Below are 25,806 nucleotides of genomic sequence, written 5' to 3' on the forward strand. Positions count from 1 at the left end.
CAAGAGATATTAGAGGGAGATATTAGGGCTTATTGGTCAACAGGCAGAGGCTTTATAGAGCCACTATGCTACACTCATACATTCTGGTAATCAGGTGCAAATATGAGAACATCTGCGTCCAAAATAATAAGTCTGCAAACTAGTGTTGATTTTGACAGCAAATTTGGATTCAGTTTTAATCAGTCTTTTGAATAAAATTCCATTTAGTTTTAGTCATATTTTAGTCATCTGAAATGTTTTACTCTTAGTCTACTTTTAGACTAAATGTAAGATTATAGTCGACTAAATCTACAGTTGATTTAGTCGACTAAAATGTATTTTGGCGGTGCCTTGATGGCGTCGTAATGGCTGATTTTACTCTTGGCTGCATGTTGAAAATAGCAGATCTACAAGCTCACAGTGCGGCACTATGAGCGTGTAAATATGCGATTTTTGAAAAATCTTGAAAATGTGTGCAAACCTTTTGAATATATATAATAATTTATTAAAGCGAATATTTGTAACTCAAATCTTTGCTTTTGGGGGGTCCTTGGAACTAAATATTTTGAGATGGGGGTCCGCGGCCAAATACATATCATTTTGGGGGTCCTTGACATGAAATGGTTTGACCATAAAGAAAACATTGCATGGATGCACCTGGGACGTATCATCAGTGTTGTAGCCTGGGGTCATCGGGTGTTTAGGGTCTCGCAACAACATACACCCTGTATTTACAGACATGTAAGGTCCATTTGGTTCCATGTGTTCACACTCAGAGTTACAGACCTGTAAGGGTCCATTTGGTTCCATCTGTACACTCAGAGTTACAGACCCATAACGTGTCATTTTTGACCCCATGGCGGTCCTGAGACCAGACGTTGAGAAACAGTGACATAACGCACGATTTATGCTTCGTCACATGACGTTTTTTCGTGCATAAATTGTCCGATAATAATGACAGTGCATTTATTACGCTGTCATTGTAGTGAGTGAACCATCAGCTCAATGGAGGCTGTTCTCATGCTGCACAGTCTGCCCTCTGCTGGCTGTTTATGGTAGTGATCAAGGAACTGGAGATTGTCAGGTGTATCCTTTTAAGTTCTATCATAATAATGACTGTAATATTAAGTATAACATCACATTAGTAGTATTATTGTCATGTAGCTTTTACCTTTTATGAAGAATAATGGTCACTGTACTGTAAGTACATGGCAGTCACAAACATATGTCTATGCTGTATTTGTAATCAAAGCACTGATCTGTCATCCTGTGGCTCTGGAGACACGAACCGTGTTGGACACTCTTTGACTCATAACTTTAACCGTTGGGTTCCTGGAATGAAGCTTCATGGCCTTATTTCTACTTCACCGCAAACAGCTACATTACAAGCTTACAACATATCGCGAGACCTGGAACGCATCTGTGTCACCTTAGATTACTTTGGCTATTCAAAAATGGCAGATCTACAAGCTCATAGCGCGGCACCGAGTGCCGCGCTATGAGCTTGTATATCTGCTATTTTTGAAAAATCGTGACATTTTTTTTCCAGATTTTTTTTTTCAAAAAACTGTTAGGATTTAGAAAACATTCTTAAAGGGCAAGACCACTTTAGTAAAGGTTTGGGTTGTGTAGTTACCTTGCCATGGTGTAACTCCAAACGTGGACAAGAAATCAAAAATAATTGCTCCATTGATTAGAAATTGATAATTCAAAATATGTTCCTCATTGACTGTAAAACAGCTCTCAAAGTCACTCTTTTCGCACATAAACAAACAAAAACAAAGATGATTCAGACAATATAGAACATCACCAAACCCAGTACTGTTTGTTTTTTATATAAAAATGTTAACTTCCTGTTGATTTTGCTATTTTTGCTAAAAAGAAAACCCGGACTGGATTTACGGATCCGGATCTTCAAATAGTAAAATCAACAGGAAGTTAACATTTTTATAAAAAAAATAAACAGTACTGGGTTTGGTGATGTTCTATATTGTCTGAATCAACTTTGTTTGTGTTGGTTTACGGGGCTAAAAGAGTGACTTTGAAAGCTGTTTCAGCGTACAATGTAAGTCAATGAGGAGCATATTTTGAGCCCAGCAGTACAGTAGCATTGCAGGTGTTGATCTGTGCTGAGGTCAGCTGTATACTGGTTAGCTCCCTTCACAGGCCGCCACACACACTTCTTCTCACAGGGGAGTTCACACTGCTGAATACCCCTCACTGTACTATTTTCGGCGAGCGAAAACCGTCATTATTGATCGGGATGTCCTTCTCACCAAAGCAGCACTATGAGGATAAAGGTTGTTACACACCGGGGCGATTTTTTCGTGCGAATAATGCGTTTTTTTTTTAAACCTTATAAAGTCAATGGCTCCGTACATGGAGCGAAAAAGCGAAAAAGCGAAGCGAAAAAGCGCCTTTTAATTATTCGGAACGAGTCCGAATTTTGCGTATATTCGCTATATTTGCCGGTTTCGCCCGGTGTGTAAGGACCTTAACACTGACTAAAATGTTCACCATTGTCTCAAGTAAAAGTCCGGAATTAAAAATGAACTTGAGTAAAAGTACAAAAATGTTTGGAAATAGCAGATCTACAAGCTCACAACGCGTCGCATCGCGACGCGTTGTGAGCTTGTAGATCGGCTATTTTCAAATAGCCTAGGTATTAAATGGGGCTAAAGTGGTTAATGTATGTGTCATAATATCATAATTTATATCTGAAAAGTAACTAGTAACTAAAGTTTTCAATTGTAGTGGAGTAAAAGTACAATATTTGCCTCTGAGATGTAGTGGAGTAGAAGTAAAAGTATTGGAAATTGGAAATACTCAAGTAAAGTAAAAAATACCTCAAAATTGTAGTTAAGTACAGTCAACACTTAAGCCAGTGTCCCCATCTGTCTGTCTCTCTACCAGTGTCCCCATCTGGTCTGTCTGTCTGCCAGTGTCCCCATCTGTGTGTCTCACACCCAGTTCCTGTGCTGTCATCATGCCAGCAGTACCATGATGCCAGTCTGCCCCCCCCCCCCCCCTTTTCTCTGCCCACCCCTTTGTCCTCTTACCTACCCCTGGGACTCGTTACGCGCCTCACACTGAATGAGGGGCTTTATCACGACTCTCTCTCTCTCTCTCTCTGCTAGTGTGGCGGTGCTCTCCTCTTGATCACAGGCTTTACCTCGCCGAGGCCTGATTTACGCTCTTGTGTGAGCAGGTGATTGCGTATACCGAAAATAGCAGATCTGTGTCATTTTTAGATCTTAGCTACGACGTTCGTTTATACTTTGGCTATTCAAAAATAGCAGATGTGCAAGCTCATAGCGCGGCGCCGTATGAGCTTCTGAGATCTGCTATTTTTTGAAAAATCTTGAACATTTTGTGCAAAGCTTTGAATATATATATATATATATATATATATATATATATATATATATATATATATATATATATATATATATATATATATATATATATATATATATATATATTTTTTTTTTTTTAAACAAAATGTTTAGCTCAACTCTTTGCTTCTGGGGGGCCTTGGAACTAATAGTTTTGAGATGGGGATGTCCGTGACCAAATACATCATGTTTGGGTTCCTTTACATGAAAAAGTTTGAGAACCACTGATATTGTAGCAACATATGTTTTAAAAAAATATATATTTATAGCTACAAGTATGTGCTTTAAAAAAATATATATTCAAAGATTTGCGCACATTTTCATGATTTAATAAAACATTTGCAGATCTACAAGCTCATTCCACGGCAATTGGGGCTGTGCTATGAGCTTGTAGATCTGCCATTTTTGAATAGCCAAAGTATAAGATGATGGTTAAAGTGGTTAAAATCTAAAATGACATTGCTAGATCTGCTTTTGTTTTTGGTGAGCGACAATGTGCAACCAAGTGTAAATCAAGCCTCAGACTCCCATGATGCATCTGTTCTATAGAACTGGGCAATACGGACACAATGGAATATCATGAATACCTTGGTATCGACATTGTGGGGAAAACACAGCTTATTTCATATGAGGAATATCACCTAAGATCCCAGATGATATCAAGCCTCATATCGCAATAATATTGATATAATATCCACCGTATTGCCCAGCCCTGACCTGTTCCTTCTCATTAAAACCACTTAAAACCTATGTACCTAGTTGACCGGAGTACCTCACTACCTCACTGGGCCTAGTGTACTCTACACTAGGCCCAGTCCTTTATTTACCCCCCCTTCACCAAAACTCTTTGGCTGGAAGTATAGGCGATCCACAAGCCCTCGTGAGCGTGTGGATTGGCTATTTTCGCCGACCGTGCACCCCTTGGAATCGTGACGCAAGGGTTCTAGTGGTTGATGTTTAAAGGGATAGTTCACCCCCAAAATGACTATGGATTAGTCGCCCCATGAACTTGAATTCATAGACATCTTTTTGTTTTTGTCGCATTCCTAAGCCAATAATTTGATGACCGGCAGCGGTTCCGGAGACACAAAGAGGAACCGCTGCCTACCGGTCCGCTGGTCATCAAATTATTGGCTTAAGAATGCGACAAAAACTAAAAAATATCCATGAATTCAAGTCTCCATGGGGTGACTAATCCATAAGAAAAAAAGTATTTTTTGGGGTGAACTATCCCTTTAACGCCCTTCGTCTTATACCTTGTGTAATAACTTTATGATTATGCTTTGTCTGTTTTCTGTCCTCCCCCCCCCCCCCCCCCCCCCCCCCCCCCTCCTCTCTTGTACGCTGATGATAACGTTTTGTTTTCTCATCCATCCACCCACCCCCCTCCATCCATCCACCAGAACAATGACAACGAGACCCCCCTCCACTGCGCCGCTCAGTACGGCCACACGTCGGTGGTGAAGCTGCTCCTGGAGGAGCTGACCGACCCCACCATGAGGAACAACAAGTTCGAGACCCCCCTGGACCTAGCGGCACTCTACGGGCGCCTGGAGGTAAAGTTTATATACAGACCTTTTGTGTGGACCTATGTGGTCCAACAATGGGTTAATTCACTGGAATTAACCCATTAAGACCTGGAACTGTGTCATTTTTAGATTTGAGCTAAAAAAGCATTATTTTACACTTTTGGCTATTCAAAAATAGCAGATCTACAAGCTCGTAGCGCGGCACCGAGTGCCGCGCTACGAGCTTGTAGATCTGCTATTTTTTGAAAAATCGTGAAAATGTGTGCAAATCTTTGAATATATATATTTTTAAAGCGAATATTTTTAACTCAAATCTTTCCTTCTGGGGGGTCCCTGGAACAAAATATTTTGATGGGGGTCCGCGGCCAAATACATATCATTTTGGGGGTCCTTGACATGAAAAAGATTGAGCACCACTGATATAGAAACATACGTTTTTCAGAATACTGTTGGGATTTAGGAGACATGTAGAATCGGCTTCAGGTCAAAATCTCCTCAAACTCGTCAGTGGCAGGCAAAGAGTTAATTTCACAGACCCCCATAACTCTGAGTGTACACATGGAACCAAACGGACCCTTACGGGTCCGTTTGGTTCCATGTGTACACTCAGAGTTAGTAGAAAATAACAAAAATGATGGAGTTTGCACAAAGACAAAATGTCACCTGTGTGAACCTATATAATGTGACAATAACATTGATTCTGTCGTGTGATTTTGTGAAGGTGGTCAAACTGCTGCTGACCGCCCACCCCAACCTGCTGAGCTGCAACACCAAGAAACACACCCCCCTACACCTGGCCTCTCGCAACGGACACCTCAACGTGGTGGAGGTGCTCCTGGACGCTGGCATGGACATCAACTATGAGGTTTGTGTGTGTGTGTGTCCGAGGACGCTATTGTTAAATGAGTTTGGCTTTGTTTTCAGTGGGGAAGCGAGCGCACGGCTGTAAATCCCGCCCACTTTACACACCGATCTGTGTGACGCTGTTTTCAACCAGCTCAACCAGGCTGCAGGCACCATATAGCTCGCATCCGGGCGAGTGGCAAGTGAGTGGAAAGGGAACCCGATGACGGATGTTACAGAGAACGGCGCGCGATCGCGTGTTAAACAATGAAAAAGCTATCGACGCGTCTTAAAGGACGACTTCACCGATTTTCAACCTATCTTCGTATAATAGGGCTTCACTAATACTCATGATAAAATGCTACCATTTTTTTCTACTTGGTCTGTGTCTCATAGGAGGACTGTGGACAGTCCAGAAACCCGTCTACCAGTGACATCATCGTTGGGCATGATTTTTTTTTACAACAAGATTTCACATTTTGTATTCAGATTGTTATTAACACGAGAACAATGGCTTCTTTTATTGCATTGCAACTTTCCAGGAATAGAAAGCCTGCAGTTTCTATTAGCTTGGATTCCCCATTGATGATGTCACTGGTAGACGGGACTCTGAACTGTCCACAGTCCTCCTCTGAGACACAGACCAAGTAGAAAAAAATGGTACCATTTTATCATGAGTATTAGTGAGGACCTATTTTATGAAGATAGGTTGAAAAGCGGTGAAGTCGTCCTTTAACGCGTTGACGGCGTGGATGGATCAAGTAGCAATTGACTTGAAAACGCGTCGGTGGCGTTCAAAGAGTTAAAAATGGGAAACAAAATGCACGATTAGTCATTTAGTCATAGAGGTTAGGGTTGGGCTTGATTTATACTTGCACTGATGATGTTGCGCGCCGTAAACTTTAGGGTTAGAAATGGCAAAAATGTGTAAAAAAACGGCATTCATAAAATTGATGCCTTAACGTGTTTATTTCCTCGCAAGTATAGTAACACCAACGCATGTGCGTTTGTGTGCGTGTGCGCATGGTTCCATTTGTCGGTATGTGTAGCCTACAGTATGTGCATTTTTTTTTCACTGTAGATTGTAGACACATAGGAAATGAGGCCAGGATCTAACTGTGGGGGGGAAGGGGGGGGGTGCGATTATGTGGTCACGCTCCCGGCGCACAGCCATGTTGTTTGTCTACAGCATGTTGTGTGTGTGTGTGTGTGTGTGTGTGTGTGCGTGCACGTGCGTGCGTGTGTGTGCAACAGTTTGACAGCGCAACATTCGGTCGTCTGGCTGATTGTGAGGCCTGATTGAGAGTGGTGTAAAGTAACTAAGTACATTTACTCAAGTACTGTATTTAAGTCAAATTTTGAGGTATTATTTACTTTACTGGAGTATTTCCAATTTTCAATACTTCTACTCCACTGCATCTCAGACGCAAATATTGTACTTTTACTCCACTACAATTATTTGAAAACTTTAGTTACTACAGTAGTTACTTTGCAGATATCAATTATTATATTATAAAACATACATTAACCACTTTAGCCCTATTTTATACATAGTGTATCTGAAAATAGCAGATCTACAAGCTGACAACGAGTCGCATCGTGACGCGTTGTGAGCTTGTAGATATGCTATTTTCAAACATTTTAGTACTTTCACTTTTGGTACTTTAAGTATATTTTGAAGCCTATACTTGTGTTCTTTTACTCAAGTAACATTTTGAACAGAGGCCTGTTACTTGTAACAGAGTATTTTTATATTGCGGCTTTGCTACTTTTACTTAAGTACAAAATGTGAGTACTTTTTGCACCACCGCTGAGTCATACTTGGGCTGCACGGCCTTGTCGCGGCAACTGCGACACGCGGTGAGCTTGTAGATCTGCTATTGTCGGTTGCCCGCGACCCCCGGCACGTACAGCCCAAGTATAAATCACCCTTGGAGTGTCTCTTAGCTGTCTGTGAGCTCTCGGGCACTTCTGTGTGTCAGGGCCAAATATATCCTCCGGCTTTTTAATCATGTCACGGTGACTACTAGCTTATTAATCTCCTCTTGCAGCATTTCCTTCCTCTTGGTAAAGCCACTGTACGCAAGCCTAGATGTCACAAGCCCACTAAGCCCTCACTTCTGTGGAGGAACTTATAAAGTATGGGTGGCTGCACTCCAAAAACGATTCAATGCTATTACCATTATTTCGATGCTTAACCCATTAAGACCGGGAACGCATCTATGTCATTTATTTTATTTCTTTGGCTGTTCAAAAAATAGCAGATCTACAAGCTCGTAGCGCGGCACCGAGTGCCGCGCTACGAGCTTGTAGATCTGCTATTTTTGCAAATGTTTGCAATTTTTTTAAATATATATATCTTTTTAAAGCAAACATGTTTAACTAAAATTTTTGCCTCTGCGGGGTCCCTGGAACTAAATATTTTGAGATGGGGGTCCGTGGCCAAATGCATATCATTTTGGGGGTCCTTGACTTGATAACATTTGAGAACCACTGATATTATAGCAACATAAGTTTAAAAAAAAAAAACGGTTAGGATTTAGAAGACATTTGTAGAATATATATATATATATATTCAAAGATTTGCACAAAGTTTCACAATTAAAAAAATAATAATAGCAGATCTACAAGCTCACTCCACGCTATGAGCTTGTACATCTGCTATTTTTGAATAGCCAAAGGAATCTTAAAATGACACGGATGCTTTCCCGTTCTCGGTCTTAATGAGTTAATTGCACATGAGGAATGGGGGGCTAAGATGTCTTCATGAACGGCGCCAGAAAGCTGCGTGTCTGGCACTGCATCATGTTTGCTGGCAGGTCATAACAGCAGAAGGGTGGCTCTACTAAGTACTAAAGCTTGTCTGCCTGTCTGGAAGGGCCTGAATAATGTTCAGACTCTAGTAGTCACTACAGTGCAAGTGGCATTTTCTTGTTGGATTTGATTTTTTAAAAGTATCAATACTGCAATGTAGAAAGTAAAAGTCCTTAATTCAAAATGTACTTGAGTAAAAAGTATTGGCCTCAAAATATACCAGTACCAAAAGTAAAAGTACTCAGTATACAGAATCAGGGTTGCCAGATCTGCTTATTATAATTTCCCCGCAATTATGTTATTTGAAAATAGCCGATCTACAAGCTCACAACGCGTCGCATCGCGACACGTTGTGAGCTTGTAGATCTGCTATTTTCAAATAGCTGATGTACATGTTAAAGTGCTCTTGTGGCCCATATAGTCGCTTCTTTTGGGCTGGTTTTCCTAGACCTGGTTGCTTGTTTCTCTCACAGAATCTGGCAACACTGCACAGAACGTCCTATTTTCAATGAATGAATCATTTCGAGTGCATCTGTTGAGCGTGCCTCTACTCCCCCTAGTGGCGAACGGACAGCAGTGGCTGATGCTAAGTTTGTACCAAGCTGTGCTGTCCCATCTGTCAAAGCTAAACGTCCTCCTGTGTCCTCCTTATCCTGCTGTCCTCATGTCCCTGATGGGGGCGTGTCCCGTGTCCTCCGGGCCGCTCCCTATGCGTCCTGCAGCGCTCCATTAGCACGGTCCTGTGAGCTGGAAAACCCCATCTGATCCACGATGGTTTCTGAACCAAATGAATGTCCTTTTTAGTCCATGAGCCAGAGCCCCAAAATTGAGCAATGATTATCGAAAGAGTGGGCAAAAACCAAAGCTATATTAAATTGTTCATAGGGTCAATACAAGTAAATAAATATATGATAACCTCTCCACAGGAGTAGCTTTTTCATGGTTATCACACATTTTGTTATTTTCCCCATACGTACATGACAGGTGAAAAAATGACAACATTTTAAAAAGAGTTATCATAATGAAACTTCCTGAGTTGATTACTTACATGAAGACAATGATTTATCGTATTACAAGTTTTCTGAAATTGTATATTTAAATATGCAAATTAGGCATTAGGAAAATATGCCAGAATTTGCATAACTCTCCAGAATCAACATTGGAACATTGGACAAAGCCAGAGTCAACATTCTTATTTCATTTTGTTAAGATGTCGGAGTCAAAGGTTTTTAACGAGGGAATATTCAATATCTGGCTCAATTTTGTGGCTCTGGCTCATGGACTAAATGCCTAATTTGCATATATATTTTAGGAAAAGTGGAGCGAGGTTGTCAGGAGGGGGTTAAAAATGAAACCGACCTGGAGTCTGTTTCACTGCTGCTCACTGAGAGAGGATTCCTGCAGCTCGAACGTCATTTCGAAACGCTGTATTTTGATTTGCAATCATATCATTTACCATAATAAATAATAGTTTTAAACCTACAGTATATTGCTATATCAGTGGTTCTCAAACTTGTTCATGTCAAGGACCCCCAAGCAAAGATTTGAGTTACAAATGTTCACTTTAAACATATTCAAAGATTTGCACAAATTCTCACAATTTTTCAAAAATAGCAGATCCACAAGCGCAGATGAGCTTGTATATCTGCTATTTTTGACTAGCCAAAGAAATCAAAATAATGACTTTTTTGGCATTGCGTTCCCGGTCTTAATGGACTAAGCAATTAATGATGCCGAGGATATGGCATCTACAACTGTAGAGTTATGTCCTCCTGCTGAGTCACTCCTTCCCTTTGTTAAGTGCCATTGTCTGTCTGTCTGTCTGTGTGTGTGTGTGTGTGTGTGTGTGTGTGTGTGTGTGTGTGTGTGTGTGTGTGTGTGTGTGTGTGTGTGTGTGTGTGTGTGTGCGCGTGTGCGCGCAGACGGAGAAGGGCAGTGCCCTCCATGAAGCGGCTCTCTTTGGGAAGACGGATGTGGTGCAGAAACTTCTGAGTGCAGGTCAGACACCAATGATGTCATTTACACTTTCATACAGTGATGCCGAACCTTTTCTTTTTCATTTCAAGGACCCCTAGTTCCATAATGCATCAGGGCCACGGACCCCCGTGTGATACCATTTGTTATCTCTGGAACCCAGTCTACACTGATAAAAAAAAATCACACCCAGTGTGAAGAGAGTGGTGCCTTTGAATTAGTGTAACTGGTTGCATCCTTGTGTTGCAATCAGCTGCAGCTGTTGAGGCCATGCTCAAACGGACGGACGGACGGACAGACAGACAGACAGACCCACCACACACACGGTCAAAAAATCTCAATCTATACTCTGTATCCAGGTCTACGCCTTCATTTGTAAGGTGACCAGTGGCTGGTCACAGGAAGTCTGAAAATCATGCCCACATTTCATATGTCATAGATTATGTCATGGATTATGTCATAGATTATGTCATAGACGACTGACAGCATAGATGACATCGGTCGTCTATCTATGACAGCATAGATGACGTATGATGGAAATCGAATCGCAGTTCTATTAAGGACCTGGTTCTGAATCCATTGAGACCCAAACAGTGTTGATTTCGTCGGCTAGAACTATGACGATAAATGTTCGTCGACTACCTTTTTTCACTGGCGAAAACTAATTAAGACTAGATATACTGTATTGACGATTTCGTCAACAAATAAAGACTAGACTAAAATGTTAGTGAGGGACTAGTGGAGAAGAGATCCAGTAGAACTAAAAGATCGTCATTTTATGTTTGGTTGCGCTCGGGTGTTGCCTACTGAAAATAGCAGATCTACAAGCTCACAACGCGTCGCGCTGCGACGCGTTGTGAGCTTGTAGATCTGCTATTTTCAGTATTTAACCAAGGGTAAAATCTGGCATTTCAACGCCATCAAGGCACCACCAAAATACATTTTAGTCCACTAAATAAACTGTAGAAACCTGTCGATTAAAATCTTACAATATTTAGTCGACTAAAAATAGACAAAAAACAAAACATTTCAGATGACTAAAATATGACTTAAACTAAATGGAATTTTATTCAAAAGACTATGACTGAAACTAAATCAAAATTTGCCGTCAAAATCAACACTGGACCCAAAACTAAATAAGGTTTGAGCTTATTGATACTCCTATAGAGCAGGGGTTGGTAACCTTTTTGACATGACATTCCAAGTTTTCATTTCAACATTAAGTTTAATTATGACACCACGCACAAATTATTCTTTAGAAATATTCAGAACAATAACCCCACCTAGCCAGAGTTAGGAGTTTGAATGTAGAATTATGTGCAGGATGTGATTTGTATATAGATGTGAGAGGACTTAATCGAACTGACTAAACTTTTTTTGAATATAGGATTTTAAAAGAAAAAACTTGGTTGCCTACCCCTGCTGTAGAGTCTAGCGGTTCTGTGAATGGACGCCATGTGTCGAGACACGATGTAATTACATCACTGGTGCACAAACGCTCTATCGTCTGATAACGTGTTTTAATTCAGCTGAACACAGCGTCAATATCAAAGCATCAACGTTTACTCCAAATAGAACAGATCTACAAGCTAACGCGACGCGTCATGATGATGTGACACTTTGTTAATTTGGACATCAGATTTGCCAATGACAATGTCATCATCAATGACATCATCAATGACGTCATCGAAGCTGCGGTGTCTTGTGTGATTCTTAAAGCCAGACATCAACCGACACCAGTGTGAGAACCAGATACTTATTGATTGTTGAAACATCAATAATTGAGTCAGTGCTACATCTGTCTGAAACGGTGGGCCTGTTAAGGAGTTGTGTTAAACGAAAGGTGATCATATATTTAGCATTCTCCCGCTTCATTCACGTTAAGAAATAAAAAGAAATACAGTTCCCTTAAGAATCTAGTCCTTCCACCAAATAGTAGAGAAAGTACGATAGCGGTCTCGATAAGCAGTATAAGTAATGGTATCGGTATCAATAAAGATCAGTGTTCCCCTTCCCTACCTATGACTCCAAATTTGGGCACGTGTTCAGCCTGATCAGAGCTCCATTGACTTCTATTATAAAAATATAAAGTCTTAAACATTAATTGAACATTATTTGAAGATTAGTGTAGGTTCCTCTGTGGTCTACTTAGAGTGCATACAAAGACGTTTGTGAGTTTATCCCCCGGACAAACGGACACACAGAAGTCTAGCCTCTTGCAGAGACACAGGGTAACAAAGCAGTTGACCCAGTGACAGACAGCAGACCGCCGCAGAAGAATGGAACCAACGGCAGAGTTCCCCAAGCTGATCTTTGAGAAGGAGGGGGTTTACCTCCACACCAACCCCAAGAGAAACAACACCCAAGACGCCAACATCCCCGGAATCCTCCGCATCGTGGAGCGAGCCGGGGAGCCGGCTCTAGAGTGGAGCCCCCTAGAGGAGGAGGACGCAGGTCGAGGCGACCCCGCTGTGTTCTACGCAACGACAAAGTACAGAGAAGGAGGAGGGGGGGAGGAGGAGGATGCCAGCTTTGACCCCGGGTTTGAACCGGACTGGGCAGTCATCAGCAGCACGGCGAGGATAGGACGAGAGTGCTTGCCGGTCAAAGACACGGGGGAGTGGTCATTCTCGCTGCCCGTCTCCCAGCTGTACTCCCTGCGGAGGTCGCGGTTCACCTTGGGGAGGAACTTCCTGGTGTTGACCAGCAGAGAGGGCGGTCAGCCGCTCCCCGCTCTGCACTTCCACAGAGGTGGCACCGGGGAGCTGCTCAGGGCCCTGCAGCGGTACGTCGTCCTGTCTCCCTCGCCGCTCGACGGGAGGGTCTTCCTCGCGTATCCCCACGACGACTCGGACGCCCTCTCGCGGTCGTTCGACGAGCTGCGGCTCTTCGACGACGGAGGAGGAGGAGGAGGAAGCCCCGATCTCGTCTCGAGATTCATCCAGGACCCCTACGCCACCACCTTTGGCGGGTTCTCCAAAGTCACCAATTTCTTCCGGGGGGCCCTTCGTCCTCCGGAGTCCTCCAACCGCTCTCGCGAGCGGCACCCCGACGCGCACCCCTCGGACGACGACAAAGAGCTCGGATTTGAACTCGTCGCGTGCGGGGCGCCGGAGCTCGGTCCCAGGCCGGAGGTGACGCGGGGGCGACCGCTGGGTCAGTGGGAGGAGCTTCTGGACGAGGAGGGTCGTCCGCGGAACCCGGAGAGGATCAGGGAGCGGGTGTTCCAGGGGGGAGTCGCCCCGAACCTGAGGAAGGACGTGTGGCCGTTCCTCCTGGGCTTCTATCCGTGGGACAGCACGGCCGAGCGGCGGCGGGACATCCTGAGGGTCAAGACGGAGGAATACTTCCGGATGAAGGCGCAGTGGACGACGGTCAGCGGAGAGCAGGAGGCGAGGAACTCGGTCCTCCGAGGCTACCGGAGCCTCGTGGAGAGAGACGTGAACCGGACGGACAGACACACGGCCTTCTTCTCCGGGAACGACAACCCCGGGTTGACCCTCCTCCACGACGTCCTCATGACCTACTGCATGTACGACTTCGACCTGGGCTACGTCCAGGGCATGAGCGACCTCCTGGCCCCCGTCCTCTTCGTCGCGCGGAGCGAGGTGGAGTCCTTCTGGTGCCTGGCGGGCTTCGTGGAGCTCTTCGTGCGCGACAACTTCTCGGAGTCCCAGGAGGCCATGAAGCGGCAGCTCCGGCAGCTCGGCGCCCTGCTGAGGGCCCTGGACCCCGAGCTCTGCGACTACCTGGACTCCCGCGACAGCGGGCACCTGTGCTTCTGCTTCCGCTGGCTGCTGATCTGGTTCAAGCGCGAGTTCCCCTTCGAGGACGTGCTCGCCCTCTGGGAGGTGCTGTGGACGCGGCTGCCCTGCGAAAACTTCCACCTGCTGGTGGCCTGCTCCATCCTGGAGTCCCAGCGGGGGGAGCTGATGGGGGAGGAGGAGGGGGAGCACGACGTCGACACCATCCTGAAGCACGTCAACGAGCTGACGATGCGGTTGGACCTGCGCGCCGTGCTGTGCGGCGCCGAGGCCATCTACATGCAGCTGCTCACGTGCAAGGACCTGCCCGCCGCCGTGCTGGAGGTCCTGGGACTCTCCACCTCCGGTCCCTCCTCCTCCTCCTCCTCCGGCTCCGAAGAGGAGGTGAGCCCAGTGGAGGAGGAGGAGGAGGAGACGACGCTCTGATGGGGAGCAAGCCCCCACAGGACCAGACACCCTCAGCGTTGCCAAATCTGTTTATTATAAGTGACTTTTGGGCTTGTTTTTAGCGGTGCCAACCGCTCTAAGCTTGACTTTGTCCGTATGTCCGTCCGTCCGTCCGTCCGTCCGTGTGTCCGGATGAGCACGGGATTTTAAACAGCTATAACTCCAGTTTGCATCATGCCACCAAGGCCAAATTTGGTATGTGGACTTAGACCACCAATAGGGATGAGCATGCATTGCTGAAGTTATCAAAGAGGGGTCCAGGGACCCCCAGCGCCCGTATGAGCACGGGATTTTAAACAGCTATAACTCCAGTTTGCAGCATGCCACCAAGTCCACATTTGGTATGTGGACTTAGACCACCAATAGGGACCAGCATGAATTGCTGAAGCCCCGCCCCCTCTGTCTTCCCATTGGCTGGCCTTCAAACAGCCATAACTCAAGTTCGCAGCATGCTACGGAGTACAAATTTTGTACATGGACTCAAACCACCAATAGGGACGAACTGTAATTACTTAAGCCCCGCCCCCTCTGTCTGCCCATTGGCTGGGCTGTAAACAGCCATCATTCCAGTTTGCAGCATGCTACCAAGTAACAATTTGGTACGTGGACTCAGACCACCAATAGGGACGAACTGAAATGAGTTAAGCCCCGCCCCAAAGGCACCGCTTCCTTCACACAGGGTGTGATTTTTTCTTTAGCCCATTAAGACCTGAAGCCGATTCTACAAATGTCTTCTAAATCCCAACAGTTCTTTTTCATGTCAAGTACCTCCAAAATTATATGCATTTGGCTGTGGACCCCCATCTATCTATTTTGTTCCAGGGACCCCCAGAAGCAAAGATTTGTGTTAAAAATGTTAACAATATAAAAATATATATATTCAAAGATGTGCACACATTTTCACAATTTTTTAATAGCCCAAAGCTCAAATCTAAAAATGAGACAGATGCGTTCCAGTTCTCAATGGGTTAAAGTAGCTTGTAAATATTGGGGGTCCTTGGCATGAAAATGTTATAGAATCACTGCTCTAAAACAGCATTAGACAAGTTTACAGTTTGACTGAGCTGCCCTCGTTACTTCTTTGTATAGACATGGAACTTGCTTGTTTCTTTCGCAAAATCTGGCAACACTGCCCGACATGAGGAGCTGCAGTGGCTCTCAACCTTATCCGGATCAGGGGCCCACTTGCACATGTCAAAAGCGTTCCGCGGCCCAGATGGGTGGCTGGCTACCTAAGGGTGGGCCTATTCAACATACATGTAGGTGCTTCATTGATAGACACATGTTTTTCTTTTTTCCTTTCTTTGTTTTTTTTTTATTATTGCAAGAACAATGGTTTGTGAAATGAACATCAAAGATGCTTCGCTACAAGCAGAATCTGCGAGAGCTACATAACCCATCTATTTAAGTCTTCTAAATCCTAACCGTTTTCTGAAAAAACATGTTTCTCTACCAGTGGTTCTCAAACTTGTTCATGTCAAGTTATATGTATTTGGCTCAAAATATTTAGTTCCAGGGACCTCCTCCAGAAGCGAAGATTTGACTTACAAACAAAAAAAATCTAGATTTGCAAAAAAAAATGCTGATCTACAAGCTCATAGCGCGGCACTCGGGGCGATTTCTCCTGGTTCTGTGCACATCTGGGGGTGAAATGGTCACTCATGTGATCGAATGGGGATCCGTGGCTTAATCAAACTGGGCGGGTCCTTGAAATGAATAAACAAAAGGTTGAGATGAGGTTGCGTTGTTGCCATCATCATCAACATCATCATCGCCATCGTCATCACATGCATGCTGTTCTCTCCTTCTCCACTAGGTGTGGACGTGAACATGGTGGATTACAAAGGGCTGACAGCGCTGGACACTGTCAAAGACATGCCGTCCCAAAAGAGCCGGCAGATAGCTGATCTGATCCAAGGTACACCCCCCCCGCCACACACACACACACACACACACACACACACACACACACACACACACACACACACACACACACACACACACACACACACACACACACACACACACACTAGTGTTGATTTTGACAGCAAATTTTGATTCCGTTTTAGTCATAGTCTTTTGAATCAAATTCCATTTAGTTTTAGTCATATTTTACTCGTCTGCAATGTTTTAGTTTTAGTCAACTAAATATAAGATTATAGTCGACTAAATCTACAGTTCATTTAGTCGACTGAAATGTATGTTGGTGGTGCCTTAATGGCGTCGTAATGGCTGATTTTACACTTGGTTGCATGCTGAAAATAGCAGATCTACAAGCTCACAACGTGTCGAGAAAATTGCTTGTGAGAAAATTGTCTCACAATGTCTATTTGTCAAATGTCACTATACTTGTGGAGGCATTTGGCCCTCACAAGTACAGCAACACACGCACGCACGCACGCACGCACGCACGCACGCACGCACGCACGCACGCACGCACGCACGCACGCACGCACGCACGCACGCACGCACGCACACACACACACACACACACACACACACACACACACACACACACACACACACACACGTACACACAACACTTGAGAGTAGCGATAACTGTTATCTGCATTTCAAGAGTTGAGATATGATCTGGTGTTTGGCTTATCTTGGGTGTGTGTGTGTTTGCTTTTGCGTGTGTGTGTGTGTGTGTGTGTCACATGACAGGAAAGCCTCCTGACATGGACCTCCCCCCTCCACCCCTCCCCCCACCCCAGGAGAGTCCCAGCCCACGGAAAAAAGGTAAAAAAAACATTTACCACACGACAACAGGGCTGTAATACCATAAAATGTAAAACAAATATATACCACATCATGACCGCAAGCGGGAAGAGTTGGACTGTAACTAATAGCCCAGTAGTCTGTTTGGTTCTCAAAGTGGGCTACGGGGACCCCCAGGGGTCCTTGGGTCCCCAGCTAAATGTGTTAATATAGTGTCACAGTCATTTTAACCACTTTAGCCTTTTATACTTTGGCTATTCAAAAATAGCAGATATACAAGCTCATAGCGCGGCACTTTTTTTTGGCAAATGTTTGTAACTCAAATCTTTGCTTCTGGGGTGGTCCCTGGAACAAAAATATTTTGACATGGGGGGTCCTTGACTAGAAAAATGTTTGAGAGCCACTCCAGTAGTTATTCAGGACATTCAGTTGTACATACAATGCAGTGTCTATCAATAATCGAAAAGTCATGTTTTGGGTGAACTATCCCTTTAAATAGAGCTTCTATTCTCTGTGTGTGTGTGTGTGTGTGTGTAGGTGACATGGAGAGGGTCAGTGAGCTGATCTCCGGACTGGCCCCGGGCCCCGAGGAAGAGAGCCCCTACGAGGCCCTGTTTGAAGCCACGTCCTGCCAGTCTCTGGACAGCCTGGCCAGCGGGAAGTCCTCTGACCGGGACAGCGGCCGACCGGACAGCGAAGCCGGGAGGGTCAGTGCTTTATTTTAAAGACGTATAAGGAATGAGACCTAGGCTCTATTCACAGCAGCCATATTGTGAAGACATTCACAGGTGTTACCAATGATACTAATGAAGGCTCTGTTCCATTTAGTGTAGCACAGTGGTTTCCACGACCCCCATAACTCTGAGTTACACACCTGTAAGGGGCCATTTGGATGCCCATGAGGGTCCATGGACCCCAACTGTAGACCCACTGGTGTAACAGAGTGTTTCCAGTGAGCCAACATGCACAATATCAGTGCCCTGACTCTGTTTGACCAGAATGGAACAGAGCCTTCATTAGTATCATTGGTAACACCTGTGAAGGAAGTGATAGTATGGCTGCTGTGAATAGAGCCTAATCAGAACCCACTAGAGGGCGATGGTGGCCTTTTGTTTCTCATCTCCTCCACTGAGCAGGATTTAACCACGTTCGCCCTGGTGTCCCTCTTTTGGGCATGTCATCAGTGGTGTAAAGTAACACAGTACATTTGCTCAAGTACTGTACTTAAGTAAAATGTTTTGGTATTTTTTTACTTTAATGGAGTATTTCCAATTTTATGTACTTTTACTTCTACTCCACTACATCTCAGAGGCAACTATTGTACTTTTTTACTCCACTACAATTATTTGAAAACTTTAGTTACTAGTTACTTTTCGGATATACATTATTACATTATAAAACATACATTAACCACTTAAGCCCTATTTTATACCTAGGCTATTTGAAAATAGCCGATCTACTGTACAAGCTTGTAGATCGGCTATTCGAGTCTACATTATCGCTATTATTTGAGTCGAGGGGTTCGAACTCACCGCTGCGCATCTGTCCTTCAGGGATTTGGATTTCAAACCATTTTTAATCAAGGGCAAGACCACTTTGGTAGAGGTTTGGGTTGTGTAGTTACCTTGCCATGATGTAACTCCAAAGGTGGGCAAGAAATAAAAAATAATTGCTGCATTGATTAGAAATTGATAATTCAAAATATGCTCCCCATTGACTTACATTGTACAGTAAAACAGCTCTCAAAGTCGCTCTTTTAGCATATAAACGAATGTAAACAATGTCGATTCAGACAATATAGAACATCACCAAACCCAGTACTGTTTTTTTTTTTTTTATAAAAATGGTAACTTCCTGTTGATTTAGCTATTTTTATTAGAAAACCTGGACTGGATCGGCAGATCCGGATCTTCAAATAGTAAAATCATCAGGAAAATGACATTTTTATTTAAAAAAAAAACAGTACTGGGTTTGGTGATGTTCTATATTGTCTGAATCAGCTTAGTTTGAGTTTGTTTATGTGCTAAAAGAGTGACTTTGAGAGCTGTTTCAGTGTACAATGTAAGTCAATGGGGAGCATATTTTTAATTATCAATTTCTAATTAATGGAGCAATTATTTTTCATTTCTTGTCCACCTTTGGAGTTACATCTTGGCAAGGTAACTACACAAACCAAACCTCTACCAAAGTGGTCTTGCCCTTTTAAGCACTGTATATTTCCTCATAACAGCCAATAGCGGAAAGGTTCCAGTGACTGTGAACATTTCTTGTGGTAGACACAGAGTTAATTGTGTAATGTTTATAAATTAACCCATTATTACGACCGGGAACGCATCTGTGTAATTTTAAAGATTTATTTGGCTATTCAAAAAATAGCAGATCTACAAGCTCATAGCGCGGCACCGAGTGCCACGCTAGGAGCTTGTAGATCTGCTATTTTAGAAAAATCATGAAAATGTGTGCAAATCTTTGAATAAATATATATATTTTAGAGCGAATATTTGTAACTAAAATCTGTGCTTCTGGGGGTCCCTGGAACTAAATATTTTGAGATGGGGGGTCCAAATACATATCATTTTTGGGGGTCCTTGACATGAAAAACTTTGAGAACCGCTGATATTAGCAAAATATATATATATTTATTTATTTTCAAACAAACTGCTAGGATTTAGAGGACATTTTGTAGAATGGGCCTCAGGTCTTAATGGGTTAAATAAACATGATGATAATCCTCTATTTCCTGTATTGACAGAGAGAGCGCCTGGGGGGGCACGGCCCCTCTCATCCTGGTACCGGTCCCGACGAAGAGCTTGGCTCAGAGGTGAGAGGTCACGATGGTTCATGATGTCACGAGAGAGAGAGAGAGAGAGAGAGAGAGAGAGACTAAAGCCAAATTCCAATACCGAAAATCTCGGCCACTCGCTCACTCCCACTCGGTCACTCCGACTTCGAACCGGAAGTAGTCGCGGTCCAATTGTTCATGTGCGTCTTGGAGGAGGCGAGTGGAGTCGAGTGGAGGAGGCGAGGAGGCTCTCCACTTCCGCATTGAGCGAGTGTACATCAAGTGTATCCTCGACCACTCTCAACAGCTCCTCCGCGGCAGATTTCCGCATCACGTGTACACTTTTTTTTGTTTTTTTCCCCTTCTCCCGTGACGTATACATGGTCCTCCTCCTCCACATGTGCCGAAAACACCGGCCGCAACCCCCCCCCCCCCCCTCGCCCCCGCCGCTCACTCGTTGCGCATCTCTCACACACACACACACACACACACACACACACACACACACACACACACACACACACACACACACAGTGTAAAGTAACTGAAAAGACCGCAACAAGCCACTGGTGTTATTGCGTTGTATGATATAAAGCATAATACAATTATACATTGTAAAATATATTGTGCACATTTATTCTGTCTCAATAGCTGATAGTTTCTCTTCGTGCATGCCTCAATGCAGTGCACGGACTACTATAAATTACTGTGACAAAGATTATGTTAACATTGTTAACTTCTGGGACGAAGAAAAAGAAAAAGAAAAGACAACGGGTGGAAAACGGAACGCTCGTCCAAAACACACTGCCCCATTTTTTTTCGCGGGCCGAGGCCGCCAGATTAGACCTGGGGCGAAGGTGTTTTAGGACGAGAGGTGCGCGAGCACCGCAATGGAGAAGAAGGACCCGCCGATATTTCCTTTTTGCTTGTTATTGTTTGATGGCGAAACAATCATGACTGATACACGTGAAAGAAGACCCTTCACAGCTAATAGGGAATGTTACATTTTAAGAATCTGTTCAGATTTGAATGAGTACGACTATAGTTAAATGTGAAGCTGTTTCTGCAATAAATATGCATCCACCGTTCTGCGCGCCCCTCGGCTGCGACGTTTCCTTTTTGACACACATCTACACTTCATGGAGTACATTTTTGTACTGGGGTTCTGGGGACTGTACGAGCAAAAAGAGGGACAGGTCAGGATTAAATTCATAAATGTAAGTTTGCTCATCCTGGCGCTTCATTCACTATTTCAGGAATAAATGGCCTTGCACAACAATGTTAACTATAAAGATAACGATGTGGCCATCCCCATTGAGGAATTGTCTATTCTTATATTCTGTATAATTCTATACCTGCATATTATTCTATGCATGTATATTTTCATCCACGGCTCTGGTCCAGCTGTGTGAGATGTCATAAGTGATCGCGGAATTTGCCGACGCTTTGAAATGACGCTGCTGAGTGCAGTCCGATCCTTTGAGGGCAACCGCTCGACCACTCGTCCTCGCAAATAATCCTCGGCTCCTCGCAGGGGCGGGGCTTAGGCGCGAGTGGAGGAAGCGAGGAGAGTGAGCGAGTGACCGAGCTTTGGGGAATGGAATTCAGCTTAAGTATACACCTGACGCACCTACCAGATCCTACCATTAGAGGGTGCAGTGGTGCTGCGACATTCAGCCAAGATGACTCATTCAACCTCTTTTCCTCTTTCTACTCCCTTCTTCCTCTCTCCTCTCCTCTCCTCTCCTCTCCTCTCCCCTCTCCTCTCCTCTCCTCTCCTCTCCTCTCCTCTCCTCTCCTCTCCTGTCCTCTCCTCTCCTCTCCTCCCCTCTCCTCTCCAGGCTGTGTATACTAACTGCAGCATTGACGAGCGAGGGGAGCCCGGTGAGGAAGAGGAGGAAGAAGATCACACGTATGAGTTGCTGCTCTCGGCCCACACCCAGACCAAAGTACCTTCGTCATCGTCATCGTCCGGCCACGAGTCCAAGAACCACAAAGGTACCGTGTGACGCGCAACACTTTACCTCAGCTCACTGCTAGGGAATGGACTGCATCCTTATATTAAAACCCTTTAAGACCTGAGGCGATTCTTAAAAATGTTTTCTAAATCATTTTTTTGAAAAAAAAATGTTTCCAAGATTTTTCAAAAATAGCAGATCTACAAGCTCATAGCGCGGCACTTTGCCGCGCTATGAGCTTGTAGATCTGCTATTTTTGAATAGCCAAAGAAATCTAAAGTGACACGGATGCGTTCCAGGTCTCAATGGGTTCAAATATGCTTAACCCATATAGGCCGTTGAAAATAGCATGTCTCACCAAAAAATACATAGTAAAACACAGGAGGAGAGATACGGGCGATTTCCCAAAGACGTTAACCAGGAAGTGAATGGAGCTGTAAATCTTTTGGATCATGTGATCTCTTGGTTCTGTGTGCATCTTGGGGACGACACGGTCACTCATGTGATAGTGAAGAGCGCCATCTAGTGGAAACACCCCCTTAAAAAAAGAACTCTAAATCGCCCGTGGCAGTGAATGAGTTAACGAGTGTTCAACTCTTGAGAGTTACAGAGCAAACATATCATTAATTAAGCTGGGGACCCCCTGGAACCCCCTCAAAGTTCCCTGAGAGAGCCAGTGCTCTAATAGGATGTTCTGGTCCTGAGTGTCTCGAGCTGTATGTAGACAGGGGGTAAAGGGATAGTTCACCCACAAAATGATCGTTTTTGTTTTTTGTCGCATTCCTAAGCCAATAATTTGATGACCAGCGGGCCGGTAGGCAGCGGTTCCGGTAGGAGACACAAAGGAGACTCTTTGTGTCTCCTACCGGAACCGCTGCCGGTCATCACATTATTGGCTTAGGAATGCGACAAAAACTAAAACATATCCATGAATTCTCCATGGGGTGACTAATAGATAGGAAAAAAGTCAGTTTGGGGGTGAACTATCCCTTTAACTAGATGACACTGTATGCTATTGGGTCCTTAACCGTGGTGGTTGAATGACACCGCGTGCTATTGGATTAGAGGGGATTAAATTAGCAGACCATTAGATCCCTGACTGTTGATGTTAAGCTGTTAGAAATGATGCCTGGCTGAAGGGTTGGGGGTTTAATCACTGATGTAAGCGTTCCTCCCGCTTTTATAGACGCTACGGAGGATGAGCGTTAAAAATAGAGACGTCCAAGGCCTTAAAGCGACTCAATCCAGAACGTTGACCCATTCAATCCACATCTGTGTCATTTTAAGATGTATTTGGCCATTCAAAAATAGCAGTTCTACAAGCTCAGATTGAGCTTGTAGATTTGCAATGTTTTGGCGGCCAAATACATACTGTCAGTGGTGTTAAAGTAACTACTGTAAGTGCATTTACTCAAGTACGGTACTTTTACTTTACTGGAGTATTTCCAATTGTCTATACTTTTACTTCTACTCCACTACATCTCAGAGGCAAATATTGTACTTTTACTCCACTACAATTATTTGAAAACCTTAGTTACTAGTTACTTTGCAGACATAAATATATTACATTATAAAACATACATGAACCACTTTAGCCTTATTTCATACCTAGGCTATTTGATCTACAAGCTCACAACGCGTCGCATCGCGACGCGTTGTGAGCTATATGATCTGCTATTTTCAAACATTTTAGTACTTTTTGGGTATTTTTTTGGTACTTTAAGTACATTTTGAGACCAATACTTTGGTACTTTTACTCAAGTCAATTTTGAATTCCGGACGTTTACTTGTAACAGAGTACTTCTACATTGCAGCATTGATACTTTTACTTAAGTAAAATATTTGATTACTTTTTCCACCACTGCCTACGGTATCTGAAAATGTTTTCTAAATCCTAACCGTATGTTGCTATATCAGCGGTGCTCCAACTCTAGTATTGTGGCTGTGAGTGTGGGTGTTTTTTACCACCCGGTTCGAATCCCGTGTGATATATGTATAGTTGCCTCTCTCCGTCGGGAGAGGACATAAAAGATAACAGAGGGTGGCTTTAACTGGCTTTGTTCTTCGTTGGCTTGGGCCGATCATTAATGTTTAATGATGAACATGACAAAAGGACACGAGTATTAATCTAAAGTCTGACATATCATCATGTATGATTTATAACGCTCCCATTAGCTTAGCATAATGTCTGTCCTGACCATCATAACACTGTCTGATGACACAGTGATTCATTGACCCATTTAGAGGGAAAATGTGGTCATTAACCACTTAAAGGGATAGTTCACCCCAAAAACCTTTTTTTTCCTATCGATTAGCACCCCATGGAGATATATTTTTTTGTTTTTGTCGCATTCCTAAGCCAATAATAGTTCCTGTAGGAGATTTAAAGGAGACTCTTTGTGTCTCTTACCGGAACCGCTGCCCGTCATCAAATTATTGGTTTAGGAATTCAACAAAAAACAAAAAATAGCCATGAATTCAAGTCTGCATGGGGTGACTAATCGATCGAAAATACGTCATTTTGGGGGTGAACTATTCGTCTTTGTCATGTCCAAAACTGGTCCTTTTTTATAATTAAAAAATCATAATTAAACAGTGAAAATAGCCGATCCACAATCGCGAGGCGTTGTGTGCTTGTAGATCTGCTATTTTCACAAATTTTGTGCGACACTCTTGTATGATGAAAAAAAAAACTGGAGATAATACATTTCTGCCCGACAACAGCGGTATATTTAGTTTGACCGTGGTCTCCCCCAGGGCTCCATACTTGGTCCGCTCCTTTTTTTTCCCTTTTACCTCTACACCGTCAAATCTCTTCGGCGACAAATAGGTGATCTACGAGCTCACAATGTGTTGCGCTGTGAGCTTGTCGATCGGCCGTTTGCGTGGAATCTTTTGCTCCTGAATAGGCTCTATGCACAGCAGCCATATTATCACTTCTTTCACAGGTGTTACCAATGATACTAATGAAGGCTCTGTTCCATTTAGTCTAGCACAGTGGTTTCCACGACCCCCATAACTCTGAGAGTGTACAGATGGAACCAAATGGACCCTTACGGGTCCATTTGGTTCCATTTGTACTCTCAGAGTTACACACCTGTAAGGGGGCCATTTGGAAGCCCATGAGGGTCCCTGGACCCCAACTGTAGACCCACTGGTGTAGCAGAGTGTTTCCAGTGAGCCAACGTGCACAATATCAGCACCCTGACTCTGTTTGACCAGAATGGAACAGAGCCTTCATTAGTATCATTGGTAACACCTGCGAATGTCTTCATAATATGGCTGCTGTGAATAGAGCCTATTGGGACGGTACGGCTCATAAAATAAACCGTCATTAAATCTGTCCCTGTGTGTTTTGTCTCTCCCTAGATGAGAACTCCACAGTCCAGTCTTCCAACAGCGTCCTACCTCAGGTATGCATGGATTCAAGTTCTCAGAAGTGGGGTTCAAGGCCAGGGACCCCCAGGGGTCCTTGGGTCGGCGGAGGGGGGGGGGGGGGGGGGTTCAGAACCCACCGTATATATTAGATAATCACACAGCTTGACTAATGGGGCTGAGTTAGAGCGGACTCGGGCAGAGAGTCTCTAATGTGATTGGCTG

General features: G+C 44.0%; 2 protein-coding genes across 12 annotated transcripts in view; both read left to right on the forward strand.

The window, feature by feature from the left end:
* The window catches only part of LOC311054406 (ankyrin repeat and SAM domain-containing protein 1A), a 191,247-nt gene that overhangs the window by 67,675 nt on the left and 97,766 nt on the right, over positions 1–25,806 (forward strand). For all 11 annotated transcript variants that reach the window (XM_084070356.1, XM_084070354.1, XM_084070355.1 and 8 more), the window contains 9 exons: positions 4,778–4,930; positions 5,625–5,768; positions 10,483–10,558; positions 16,562–16,663; positions 17,413–17,487; positions 18,004–18,173; positions 20,219–20,287; positions 22,090–22,246; positions 25,576–25,619. In XM_084070356.1, coding sequence (XP_083926482.1) covers positions 4,778–4,930; positions 5,625–5,768; positions 10,483–10,558; positions 16,562–16,663; positions 17,413–17,487; positions 18,004–18,173; positions 20,219–20,287; positions 22,090–22,246; positions 25,576–25,619 — 990 coding nt within the window. The remainder of the gene's footprint in view (positions 1–4,777; positions 4,931–5,624; positions 5,769–10,482; positions 10,559–16,561; positions 16,664–17,412; positions 17,488–18,003; positions 18,174–20,218; positions 20,288–22,089; positions 22,247–25,575; positions 25,620–25,806) is intronic.
* LOC311053216 (TBC1 domain family member 17-like) lies at positions 12,814–14,724 on the forward strand (the record flags this gene model as incomplete). Its single annotated transcript, XM_084068674.1, has 1 exon — positions 12,814–14,724. The coding sequence occupies one exon, from the start codon at positions 12,814–12,816 to the stop codon at positions 14,722–14,724; it is 1,911 nt and encodes a 636-aa protein (XP_083924800.1).

This window comes from Gymnoscopelus microlampas (assembly GCF_963454915.1).
Source record: "Gymnoscopelus microlampas genome assembly, chromosome: 10".
Lineage (NCBI taxonomy): Eukaryota > Metazoa > Chordata > Actinopteri > Myctophiformes > Myctophidae > Gymnoscopelus > Gymnoscopelus microlampas.